Source organism: Leptonychotes weddellii, chromosome 3, assembly GCF_054177405.1.
Source record: "Leptonychotes weddellii isolate Sample4059 chromosome 3, ASM5417740v2, whole genome shotgun sequence".
Taxonomy (NCBI): Eukaryota; Metazoa; Chordata; class Mammalia; order Carnivora; family Phocidae; genus Leptonychotes; species Leptonychotes weddellii.
Genome location: NC_138371.1, coordinates 112575630 through 112589317, shown reverse-complemented (window position 1 = coordinate 112589317; position 13688 = coordinate 112575630). Strand labels below are relative to the sequence as shown.

The window sequence follows — 13688 nt, the reverse complement described above, 5'->3', positions numbered from 1 at the left end:
TTTCAAAGCTTTGAAAGACAAATACCTTTAAGCCTATGATACAGATTACACAGCCTGAGGTATTTACTATTTTTAAGAAAACTTTAACGTCAGCAGACACTTCTTTTCAGTCAACGCGGGGAAGAGGATTCCTTACAGAAGAGTAATTGACTCTCTCTGAAGGGTGCTGTTTAATGGGTTACAGTTTAACTGCAGAAACTGCAACTTGTTCAGTTTGTTTAAGAACAGAGGTGGCAGGCTTCTCGTGCATAGATTAGTGTCCAAAAAAGACCCTAGTAGTTGGAATGATGATTGGAATATAAGGTGAAATGTAGCTGGGCTAAATGTAAATGATGGCACTTGAGTCCGAAGAGTCAAATGTTCAAGTAGTGCTCAGAAATACCTGTTGAATTGGGACTGTGCCAACTAAAATCACTTATAATGAGTGAAATGGAAACATCTCTAGCTTTGCCAGGGCCGGCCCTACAGGACCCGGGAGGTAAGCCGTATTCATTAGTTGAAAGGCTAAGGCTCGTGCTGCCATCCGGAGCACTTGGAGCGGGGGTTCTTCTTCCCGACCCACATTTCTGTCCCCTTGAAACTACCTAGTGGTAGCCACTCCAGATGAATTCCACAGGAAATGGAGAGGTCGGTGGAAACCCAAATTCTTAATGAGAAGGGCTGTTCTAGGGTCATGAAGAGTTTTGTCCCTCCTGCTCAGGCTGAGAAAACATGGGTAAAGCAGGGTCTGCAAATCAGTGAAACTGCTTTCATGAGACACATGCAGATCATACTCCTCGTCTTACATTCTATTTAGCGTATGCCATGCGTTATTCTAGGAGAATGGCTATTATAATCACCCGGAAGCCTAAATCATTGACTAATCACGCCCGTCTTTTAAAATAAGCCTTCTCTCAAAAATACTTCCCAAGTATTAGAGACGCTTTTTTTCTTTTTTCTTTTTTTTAAAGAAACCGTTTTGTCCATGCACCAAGAATTCTCTAACAGACACCTGTGTGAGCCGGTTCAACAGACAGGCTCTTGCGTCTTGTATAGAGAGGGACGTTTCTCACACAGGCAAGAGTAACACACTCTCAAGCAGGTGCTAACGGGTGGCCCATTTTTCTTGAAACACACAGCCCTGTCTGGCTTTCCACTTCCCCACGTGGGGGCCTTAAGTACAGCAACACATTTTTCTATTATAAGAAAAACAGCAGCCCAAGCATCATGATAATTGGCACCTGGCTGTTGCCTTCAGGCTTAGGAACTCAACACTGCAGTGGGAAACGGTGGACAGCACACCAGAGGGGCAGCTGATGTTCAGCCCAAGCTTGCGGCCGCCATATAACAAGGCAGGCCCAGTGTTGCTGGCTCCTTTTTCAGAGACGGCATTCTGTTGTGAATGTATGCGTATGTGTGGACGATTTTAATTTTTAAATGTCAGGCCAATTAAGAAAACATCGTACAAGCTTAATAAAACATGTCTGTGAATTGGGTTACAAGTGTACAAGCTACCAGTGTAACCCTTTTATATTATTTTGACGTCTGCAACTTCATGTTAAGAATACAAGAGAAATTGGAAAATAAATATTTGACACCCAGCAAGGAGTTATATTCCCTTCTACAAACCTATCCATAGTGACTCCTCACTTATGCCACTTGTTTGGAACGACCAGAAATGAGCTTGTGGCAATGACCAGTCGGGGCTGGGTAGGGCTTGGGGGTGGGAAGACTCCATACGCCTGCGTGTCCACCATCACTATCTCTGGCAGACTGACCTCTCTAAGAACTCAAGAATTTACTCTGCTAAGTTCAGTAAGCCAAGTTACTAATCCTTTCCTAAAGTACACACTTCTCTGAAACAGAAACACTCCTGTAATAATCACTGGCACGTTTACTCCACAGTCTGCATTCAGACATAGATTCTGTGAACCTTAAGGTCACTTCCCATCCCCATTCCACTTGCCTCCATGCTCAGAATAATTGGCAACTTCAGACTGTTCCAGAAGACAGGGATCCTGACTAAACAAAAGAGTTGGAGAGAATCACTTGAGGGTAAGCTGTCCTCTGAGGTCAAACATTTGTTGGGTTTTTTCGGGACAGAAGCCAAACCGTAGCTCTAATTAGCATAATAATATCTCTGCCAACTCTGGACATAAGATTGTTGTTTCAGTGGATTGACACCATCATCCATCCTCAAGGCCCACCTTTAGTAGCATGTAAAGATTCTCCCCCCCCCATTTGCCCTCATGGCCCATTTTTGGCCTTGTTGGGAGTGTTCTCTGCAATGGGAACGCAGTCTTTCTCATTTCTACACTCCCCCCTGTGCCTAGCCAGACCTCACATTCAGCAGTGGTTCAGGTAAGGTGGGTGGGATTAGAGAATGTGCGGTTTGAGCTGCATGCCCAGTGGCCAAACTACTTCCAGGGTCTACTAAGAAAACAGAATTTAACAGTATCCCGACAATTTAAACAAATCACCCAAGCCTTGCCTGACTCAGTGGGAGAGCACCTTCTCCAGTAGATAGTATACAATTTGCCTTCCAGACCAGCTTTGACCTCAAAACTGTCACACACAAAGGACCAAAAGCATCTTCTTCAGGATATTTGTTCATTGTCTGGGTTTTCTGGTCATCAGTGTGTCCATGAGCCACACAGGGAAATTCTAATGCCCTGAGCTAATACCAGTAATGGGAAGAGAGCTGGGTTGGTTTTGCAAAAATGCTGGAAACATTAGACTCAGAATTTGGCCTTAATGTTGACCTTTTTCTAACAAGCCCACCTTCCTCCCTGCTGGGTGTTTTATGCAGGTTCCTAAAACCATACAGACTTTTAGACAGATGCTGGAAATTGTCCTCTATCTTTTTTCTATGTGTATGTTTTTACCTTTAAACTAAGTTAGAGAAAGTATGAACTCTGGGGATGGGAAGAATCTGGCCTGCAGACGTAGCCTCTCAGCCTTAACTTTCTTATCTGCAAAATTGGAAAAACCATTCCAAGGACTGTTGTAAAACATCAAATGTGTTTTTATATGTACAGTGCTTGAAAACAGTTTCTTCTTTCCACGTTTGTATTTTCCAGCCTTTATTATAATGCTAACAGAGTTGCCACATATAAATACTTGAATAAAGAAATGAAGTCTAAAAACAAGAAAATGGACGAGAAGAAACACGACTACAACACAGATGCACAGAAAGGGGGGGATGAGGAGGAAATGAAAAAGAAAAAAAAACAGTAAGAGGTAAGAAGATTAAGCAAAAACAACAGAAATCTTTCTTCGAGGGACGTGGAGAAGAAATAGGGGGGAAAAGGGCAACTGAACAAAAGAAAACCACAAAAATAAACTGTGAGCACAACAGAGACACATAGTTGAAAATTGGAATGTTTGGGAAGGAGGATAATTTAACTGGAAGTCCTGAGTTTTTAGATTTAACCAGGAAGCTGTAAACAAATGAACAAATAAATAATAGATTTTGTTTTAACCCTCATTCCCAAAAATCTGCAATGTATTAATGCATTTTCCTGATGGAGATTTGATTATAGACAATATAACAGTTAGATGATTGAGGGTAAAAGTTTAGATAACTATTTTTATAGTCCTAGATAAACTGTATCATGAACTAGACTAGGTTTTTGCTAATTTGAAGTCATAACTTGATAACTTTTCTCTGGATTGAATTTATTTTAATAGCAGAGTATAGTGGAGGGAGGATTGGGCCTGGAATCAAAAGGCGTGGGTGCTACTGGGTGGCCAAAAAATCTGTAACATATCCTCTGTGTGTGTGTGTGTAATGTGTAATGTATTTAACACGTTACTTTTGGGGTATGCTCATGGCACAGGTTATTCAGTGAAAATCAGGGTCACAAGTCATTTAAGGCAGCACATCACAGATGCATATGTAGGGACTGATGGAAAGGCTAGAGTCTGTTGTATTTTGAACTGCACATTCAGCTATGCTTACTGGGGACATCTCATGTGATGTCATAAAACCCATATTTTTAAAATGTAATATAGATACACCATTTGTTATGTACATTTGCCTGTTTCCAGATGTTGTGGGCAGGCCATGTTTTAGCCCGTTGCCTATCAACCATGAAGCCTTGGACCAGTCAAGCTTGGTTTCCTTATCTAAAATGGGGCTGTTGCTGCCTGCCCCGCCTCCCACACCCCAGAAGATCAATGACGTCAGGGATATGAAAGTTTTCTGTAAGACACAACATGAAACAGAATGTCCTCAAGAAGGGCAGTGATGTGGAAATGCAACCCACATGTTAGAACCCTATCTAGATATTTCTCAGTCTTGTAGTTTGCTTGTTCAACCTCGTGCCTCTTCACTAACACTTACCAAGGGGCTCACCTGGGGACTCACCCACAGCAAGGATAGTTACTCTCAGGACTGCAGACTTGTTCAAAACAATTACCAGATGGAATTGAACCACTGGTATTCCCTTGAAAATTTTTACCCCTCAATGTTTGTTTGTTTGTTTGTTTGTTTTTACACCTTAGTAAAGCACTGTGTGTCTAACACAGGAAGATGGTTTCTCATCCTCCGAAGGGTGCACAGTCCACAATGCTCTTTCAGTAGTGGTGAGGTAATGCCAAGGCAGCACCTCTGCCTGACTGGGCAGCAGCCGCCTCACCTGACTTCCTTAATCCACTCTGGCGTACTTCAGTCTGTTTCCAGAGTAGAATGCAGGAGCCTGACTCTAATCCTACCCACCCATTAAAACATTTCAATTGCCTACCACTGCCGTGCAGAGAAACACCCAAGGCCTGCACGGTCTGGTTTCTGCCAGGTTCTGCAGACTCTTCTCAAGCTTTTCTCCAAGTTGCTTTCTACACTTGCAGCCACGCAGGCTCTCTTCAGTTCTTGCAAAGGGCTACGTCCCCTCCTGCCTCAGGGCCTTTGCACAGGCTCTCTACTCACTCCCCTTCACTTGGCTACCTCTGGCTCACATTTGAGATCTCCACTGAGATGGCACCTCCATGGAGAAGGCTTCTCAGAACTGCCCTCCCCATTTGGTCAGGTTCCTTTGCTACCTTCTTGCATAGCTTATGGTTCTTTCCTTAATAGCACTTGGTGCTGTTTGCACTGTATGATTTTTTGACTAATGTCTGTCCTCCCTGACAAGATCGGAAGCTCCTCAAGGGTGCAGGCTTGTCTGTTGCTCATTATCATATCCACCATGTGGACCACATAGGAGGCACTTAGCACATAACTGCAGAAGGAATGATTTTAATCCATTCATAGTCTTCTGCCCCACCGCCCTGACAATACAGCACACATTTACAAGCCAGCTGCTGGTCTGACGTGTATATTTACAGCAATTCTAAATGAGAAAAAATCGTATCTGTTTTAGAGTGATTGCTGAAAGGTCAACAAAGATTTCCTTCACTGAAGAAACTAAGTGATTTGGTGAAGAATGAATGAAATTTGGTTTTATATTCTAAAGGAAGAACAGATTTATTAGGGAATGATTAGTATAGTTAAATGATGTCCAGCAAAAAGATCATTTTTATACCTCTGCTTTTCCAAAAAGAAGACTCCCCTCTCCACAAATCCCATCAACACACAGTCATGCGTGGCCTGAACATCATCCCGTCTTACTCTTACTCTTCTTGTGAATATAATGGGGTGACCCATTGCGCAGCTTCCTTTCTCATGCTCTATGCTTTTTGGGTGGGTCAAAATCAACACATACTGTCAGGGCACGGAAAAGATAAATTCTAACAGGTTTTCATTACCTTTTCTTCCGAGTCCCCTGGCTGACAGGTAATTACTCCATCTCTTGATCCTCCTGCAAATGTTGCCTTGCAATTTGCAAGCCACTGTTGTCAGAAAGAGATGCAGACATAGGTAAAATCAGTGATGTCCTGAGAACATTTTTATCGTCAGTCCTGTCAGGGAAAATTGATGAAGCTTCTAATTACAGTAATAAAAAATCTGCGGTAATGCCTTTTTGAAATTACTTTTTTCTGGTTGAAGATTATCTATTTGAGATTAAAATATCTTCATATGGTGATACTCATTTATTTTTTATTTTTATTTTTTAAAAGATTTTATTTATTTATTTGAGAGAGAGAGAGACTGAGAGAGAGAGCACATAAGCAGGGCAGAGGGAGAGGGAGAAGCAGACTCCCGGCTGAACAGGGTGCCTGACACGGGGCTCCATCCCAGAACCCTGGGATTATGACCTGAGCTGAAGGCAGACGCTTAACTGCCTGAGCCACCCAGTACCCCTTATGATGCTCATTTAAATATATAATTTCAGCACTGTGATACAACATTCCTGGAGGATGGTTTCACCAGACCATTCCTATTTTATGTATAAACTTGAAAAAATCATATACAGTTAGAAACCTTTCATATGATTGAGACTGGGAGATAAAACCAACAATTCCTCATAGGCTGGGGGATTCTGGACCATGCAACTAGACTCATGGCCCACCTACCTCTCTGTGATATTGGGAGGCTTCTATGGGGGCAGGTCTACTTCAATGTAAGAAAGGCTATTAAAATAACAGTTCAGCTATTTAGAGATTCTGACATCCTTAAGTATCTGGGATAGTAACTAATACAGATAGTAACTAATACAGATGTAAAAAGGAACCCCGGGGCACAAAACAAAAAGCACTGAAGAACTGAAATTCACATCTGACATCAAAAAGATTGGTTTGTTCACCGAGAGGAATGGAAGGATTATTTTTATTAACTGATGACGGAGAAGGGGGAAAGCCATGACCAGTAAAGCCACAGAAATAGAAGACAATGGGAATTGTTATAGTAGAATGTCAGAACTCTTGCCCTTGGGTAGATCATGAAAAGAACAATAACAACAATAACAACAAAGAAAAAACAAGTAACTGTATAATGAATGTCTTCTGTGTATGAGGCACTGTGCTGGGCAGTTTACATAGGTTATTTCCATTTTAAAGGCAATACTGTGTTGTGTTTAAGCGCATGGACTTTTGAATCCCATAGACCTGGGTTTCTTTTTTCTTTTTTTTTTTTTTATTCTTATGTTAATCCCCATACATTACATCATTAGTTTTAGATGTAGTGTTCCATGACTCATTGTTTGTGCATAACACCCAGTGCTCCACGCAGAATGTGCCTTCCTCAATACCCATTACCAGGCTAACCCATCCTCTCACCCCCCTCCCCATAGACCTCGGTTTCAATACCAACTTTCCACCTCCTAGCTAATGAGGACAATAATAGCAACTCCAGTTGTTGTGAGCATTCCATTATTTAATTTAAGAGATATAACTCTGATCAGGTTGTTGGACACATAGAAAGGACGCAGGAAAGGATATATACTATGACTATTATAATTGTTATATCCTTACAACAATTCTGCAAATTAGTTATTATCACCGTCTTATAGATGACGAATCTGAGATGAGGAGGTAAGTAACTTATCCAAGGTCACTAACCCTTAAGTAGCTGAACTGTGATTTGAACCCATGTCCATCTGATTTCAAAATTCACGTCTTTTCTATAGTGTTTGGCATATTATAAAAAGTGTCTCATAGATATTACACACAATTACTTGTCAGAAATCAGGGGTCTGCATGCCTGGTTTCTGGATCACTTCTGTCTCTAATATTTTACAGTCTAGGTCTATGAAGGAAAAAAAAGAGTAAAGAGCAGGAGTCGAGGCCAGGAGAAGCAATGAGGTCAGGGAAAGGCAGCTACTGAGAGTATTTAAGAGGAGAGAGCCGAGATCCACCCCATCTATGTTCAGGTAAGGCAAACACTGGAAGGAAATAAATAACAATTTTATTAAATCTCTGAGAAAAGTTAATGACATTGACAAGGAGACATATCAAGCAGATACTCATGCTTCCCAATTTCTGGGTAGGGAAATTATGGGGATAAAAATGAAAGCTGAAGACTTCTCATTTGTAGACATCATTTTTGTATCATCCATACTGTTGACAGTTCTACCACTATTCAATTGGAACTGTAGTCCCTAACAGAGGAATAGATGACATCTGTCTTCTTCCAAAGATCCTATCTTAAATTAATCACAACACCTCCCCAGGGCTCATAGTGGTGGGGTTCATTTGATTTTAACTGAATGTATATGCACAGAAACACAAAAACTTACCGAGAGAGTGGCTTCTTTTCTGTTGTTGTAGGTATCCAAATATTCTTGCAGTTCTAAAACACTGAACTTGAGCTTGTCCAGAAGTCCACAAGAAAGGAGCTAAAGACAGGAAAGTCATTTGTATTAAAACAATCAGAGAGATAACTAGACACAGGCATGGCTACAGAGAGAGAAAAGAGAAATATATTTAGAAATAATGTAAAGTGTCCATTTTTAGTAAGCTGTGCAACGTGTAATTTTGCTCCACAATCAGCCACAATGGCAATTGAATACAAGCTCGCTAATCCAAATCTCCCATGAAAATATTGTTTTTTCCATATCAGTATAGACTTTCAAGTCTTAACAAGTGTCTGTAGGAGCTCACGTTAAAGATCTCCATTTTATGCATGAACTCTAGTATCTTCATCTAGTAATATTCCAAAAAGTGTGAAGACAGACCTCCAAATAGACTTTCGAACTGATTTTATAGTTAATCTGAACTTTAAATCCTTTAATATAGAATGATTTCTCTTATTGTATTCCCTGCTGCAAGGTAGCTAACCACCAAGTTCCTGGAAAGACTAATTCTTCAGAGACTTTTGAAATCAGAGCACATCCGTTGTTGGTTCTAAATTCAGGAATTAGCATATGAGATGGTTGTGTGATATGCATGGGGGCATGAGCCCCCAAAGAGCTCACCCGTCATGCGGGCTTAGAGTTATATTCCTAAAGTCATGATTTGGCAGTCAGCCAGAGGATGCTTTAACCAACTCTCAAACTCATCACTTGCTGTTTGGGCTGGATGAATCCCTCCAAGGGCGATGAGTCTCCACCTGAGATTTGGGAGTGAGCAAAGTGAGGACATATTGCCTCTGGAGCCCCATCTGGCTGGCCAACCTGGCATCGTGGGGACAGGTTAGGTCAGCTCTGGGGGGGGTCACTCACCTATTCATGGCTGTCAAAGCCAGAGTTATTGGAGCGAGGTGCCAAGGACACGGAGGGAACACTGAGGTCGATTTTTCTCCCGATTCTCTGAAATGACTTGGCCTTGGCTGGTAATGTACAGTCATTACTATGCAGACTCAGGCCTTCGGGGGTCATGTCACAACACGGCGCTTCTCACAAACACTGACAGTATCTTTCAGACAAACCACAACACAAGCACGCTTCCCGGAATTTCCACACCTTAGTAAGCTGCACTGGCCATTTGCCGCCAGAGACTGGGGTACTCACGGTCTCAGCATCCACGAAGAGTGTAGGGCATTCAGAGCAGGAGGTGAGCATCTGGGAAGAGCTGACAAACTTGGACCCGATTCCCCGGAGATTGTCTCCAAGGTAGCTGGCCGCATCACAGGTTAGGAAGCAGAATCTTTTCTGAATATTCTGCAAGGTACAATAATTACCATTTGTAAAGGGCAAGTTTTAACTTATGCACTAGAAAAACCTATTTTTTAATCTTTATAAAAATATCAAATGAGTGTAGGTCCTCAGGTAGAGGTGGCGGGGGAGATAGGGAGTAGAGTGCATGTTGGTCTTAAGTAAATAATCACCCAGTGTGGACCAAATTTCTTCTTAAAGTGTTGTTTCCCAGAGTGTGGATGCTCTTTTTTTTTTTTTAAAGATTTTATTTACTTATTTGAGAGAGCGAGAATGAGAGAGAGTACATGAGAGGGGGGAGGGTCAGAGGGAGAAGCAGGCTCCTAGCTGAGCAGGGAGCCCGATGCGGAACTCGATCCAGGGACTCCAGGATCATGACCTGAGCCGAAGGCAGTTGCTTAACCAACTGAGCCACCCAGGTGCCCGAGTGTGGATGCTCTTATAATCTTTTAAATAAATGGTGCTTTTCTTTTTGCTGGTGGTTAGTGCTGGTCAGCAACTTGAGTCCTCCTCACTTGTTTGTCAGAGCAGTGAGAAATTACTCAGATTACGTAAATGTGCTCGAGTTAGAAAAGGTCATGAGATTTAACGCTTTTCTGTTCCCCAAGATCACAGCTTCCTGAGAAAGAGCATCAAAATAGTGCCATTTGAGCCTCTGGAAAGTGGAAGTAAATGCTATGTGGGTCTGGAATAATATCTCCCTCTGAGAGCGTGTCTGCTCTGGTGTCTCTAACTCTGTCCCATAGGTGCTTATGTTGACTCATTAATCCTCACAACCAGGGAAAGAAGTCAAGGTTAAGACCTGACTTGCCTAAGGTCATGCAGCTCGTAAGTCACAGAGGAATGATGAGCCTGACTCCAGAGCTCATCCTCCTTCCACAAATCGACAAAGCTTCCTAAGAGCTAGTTTCTCCTATCCTGCCTGAGGACAAAACCAGAATTAGGAAGAATCTGAGTCACACTGCCTGTGTCATCGCCAAAATGGAAACATGTTCTAGCCCTTAAGCTTCCAACACACAGTATCTTTAACAAAAAGAACACAATATTTAACCAAAAAATAATTCCAGTCCTAGGCACTGGCTTTCCTCAAAGAGATGTCATACCTTTTGAGTTGTGGAATCGAATCCAGGAGAAATCCTCTCTGCCCTATTGTGAGGAAAGCAGATGTCCCCCAACAACAGCAGGCTGATTCCTTATGCTTTATATTAGAGAAATGCCAACCATGTTGCATATTAATGATTTTTTACTTCATATATATGAGAATTTTGGCATAACGCAGAGCATACATATGTCTTTATGGGGCTAAGTTAGTTTTATGTACAGTTAGGGAAAAATAAAAAAAAAAAACTTGACTGAATGTTAGAGCAGAAAGAACGAGAAATGCCATGTCTAGCATCATACACCTAGTTGAGTGGCAGAACCACGAGTAGGATTCAGGTCCCCAAAGAGTTTGGGGTTCTTTCCATTTGACCTAAGGATAAGGTGAGGTCTGGGAAGCTATCTATCAGGGAACTTTAGAGCCTCTTATATAAAGGCAGGTGATATTGAGGGGATATACACTCATTTCGTCCTCACCTGACTTCCGTATAAACACATCACATAATTTGGAGGCACTGTGTGATACCATGACGACATCCTAACCCAGGAGCAGCAGGAAGGACATATGATGGCTGAGACACTTGGAAAGATGGCCACGCTGGACCATTAGAAATGAATTCCTCATTTTTAAAACCAAATTATTTTGGCAATTACCTCCTCTCTACCCCTCCCAAATCCAACTAAATACAGGGAGATGTGGCCTTCAGACTCACAGGAAAATGTAGGAAAACAATAAACAGACATGGTGGGGACATGACAACAGCTTAACAGACTGCACGCCTGAAATGTATTTCATTTCCAGCATATTGTATTAATACCTATTTTGTGACTCATATTGCTCTCAATCACATAGCATTTGATAACAGTTGAGAAAGTTCTTAAGGCTCAATGTAATATGTTTTCTTAAGATTTCATTTATTTGAGAGAGAGAGTGAGAGAGCACAAGTGGGGGAGGAGTAGAGGGAGAGAGAGAAGCAGACTCCCTGCTGAGCAGGGAGACCGATGAGGGGTGCTATTCCACAACCCTGAGATCATGACCTGACCTAAAGTCAGACACTTAACTGACTGAGCCACCCAGGTGCCCCAAGGCTAAATGTAATATTAAAAACTGAAATAAGAGGTACACATTTGTATGATTATTATTGCAGATAAGCTACATAGGGATTAATCTAATACATGAATGGAAAAATAAAGTTCAAACCCAAACGTGCCCCCTACCCAAGGGCCCAGCCTCACCTCCCAGCTCATGGGACAACCTGCTGGTCTACTGTCATCAAGTCAGATGTCTGTTTAAGAATTCTGCTAAAAAAGATTCCCATTCATTCGTCCTATGTTCACTGAGCACCTACTGTGTGTTAGCAACTGTGCTATCCTAAGACACCATTACTTGCCCTCTCTGGGGGAAACAGGTAATAAGTAATACTCATAGAATGTGACAAGCATGACAGATGGAACCACAATGTGCTTGGGATCCCAGGTGACAGGGAGAAAGAAGGAAAGGCTTCATTTGCTGAAGTGAGCTCCAATCAGGGGTTTGTGTGTCACTGGGAGTACAGCTGAGGGCCAAGAGGACACGGCCATGCTGGGCAGAGGGAAAAGTATTGCTCAGGATGCGAAAATTGAGCACAGATAATCTAGTGACCATAATAAGAAAAAAAAAAAAACTATAACAGCCAAACTTAAATTATTAACCATTAACCATTATTTTAAAAGAGACTTCAGAATGATATTAAAAATAAATTACTTTGTTCCTAAATCCTCAACAAGTAAATTTGCCTCAAATGGTAACTTCCTCATGGTTTGTTTTAACATTTCAATCTGGCTCAGTGTTAGAGTGTTTCTGGAGTTCTTATCTCTCAGCAAACAATTGTTTTCTCTCTTAAGCCTAACAGCCCCTCCAGCCTCCAGTTAATCTCAGATACAACCTCAGTTTGCCCAGTCAACTTTCTAAAAGATGTCCCTGAAAGGCAACTGAAAAGTTGGCAGAGAGCAGCACAATAACACTGAAACTGTAGCTATTAGTACTACTGGTATATAATTCTCAAAAAAATGGGTGAGAGAGCTACAGCAGGGGGAGCGGCAGGCAGAGGGAGCGGGAGAAGCAGACTCCCCACCAAGCAGGGAGCCCGATGCGGGACTCGATCCCGGGGCCCCGGGATCATGATCTGAGCCGAAGGCAGACACCCAACTGACTGAGCCACCCAGGTGCCCCCAGACTTTACTTTTTATAGTAACTAAATTGCGGCTTCCTGGGTTGGAAATTTTTTAAGGCAGATGATCCCACTTTTAGTAGACTTCCTGATTTTCCTGCCTTTCCCTTCTGCCATGGCTCTTCTTAAGGTACTCAGTGAGTGGGCCCATCCCTCAGGCCAACCAAGTTATGGTCCCCTCTCATGATAATACTCAACAGAACTCAACCTATAAAACAGTGTAAGGGGGTTCCACCCTTGTCTGTCCATTCACTCGCCCATCCCTCACATCTACTGGAGGCTGGAACTCATTGTCCCTTTCCATGTTTCCCCTGTATTATTAGTGGCAATTCTGTTTTGTGGGTTATCAAATACAAGTGTAGAAAAAATGCTGAAAGAAAGGCATCTTCATTATAGGAAAATAGGAATTTGCAAGAAAGTAAAAAGAAGGGGGGATAAAAAGACACCCATAGTCTCATCACCCTCAGTAAACTACAGTGAACTGCTAGTATATAATCTTCACTATTTTCTGAATATTAAAAAAAAAAAAAGAGGAGTACTGTACACACTGGTTTTTTAAAACTAGTTTTCTCTTAAACTCTATGGTAACTATGTTTCCGTGTCAGTCGATCTTCACCTATAACCTCATCTTCCTGGCTGAGCATTATTCCCAGCCCTGCTACTTTCTTAGGATCGCCTTCAAATACAGCACACACAGCCAGTTAACTCCAGTGCTGACAGAAGACCTTCGGGGTTTCTTCATAAAAAGCCGTGTTTCTCTTCTTTTGCTGCCTCCCACCTCCACCAATCATTTGATGAAAGTTGGAGTAAAAGTTCAGAGCAGGATACATGAAGGAACTGACAGGAATCTGCACATCAACAGACAGGCAGGCATCAAAATACACCTTCAAGCACCCCTCAGAAGTCGAGTTCCCTCCATCTCTTTGGTTCA

The 13688-nt window shown here is 42.1% G+C and overlaps 1 protein-coding gene across 1 annotated transcript in view; it reads right to left on the bottom strand.

The window, feature by feature from the left end:
• Positions 1–13688, bottom strand: part of FRY (FRY microtubule binding protein) — a 241551-nt gene that overhangs the window by 17631 nt on the left and 210232 nt on the right. Inside the window, exons 51-53 of the mRNA XM_081815497.1 lie at positions 9306–9455; positions 8094–8192; positions 5725–5808 (exon numbers count right to left, since the gene is read on the bottom strand). Coding sequence (XP_081671623.1) covers positions 5725–5808; positions 8094–8192; positions 9306–9455 — 333 coding nt within the window. The remainder of the gene's footprint in view (positions 1–5724; positions 5809–8093; positions 8193–9305; positions 9456–13688) is intronic.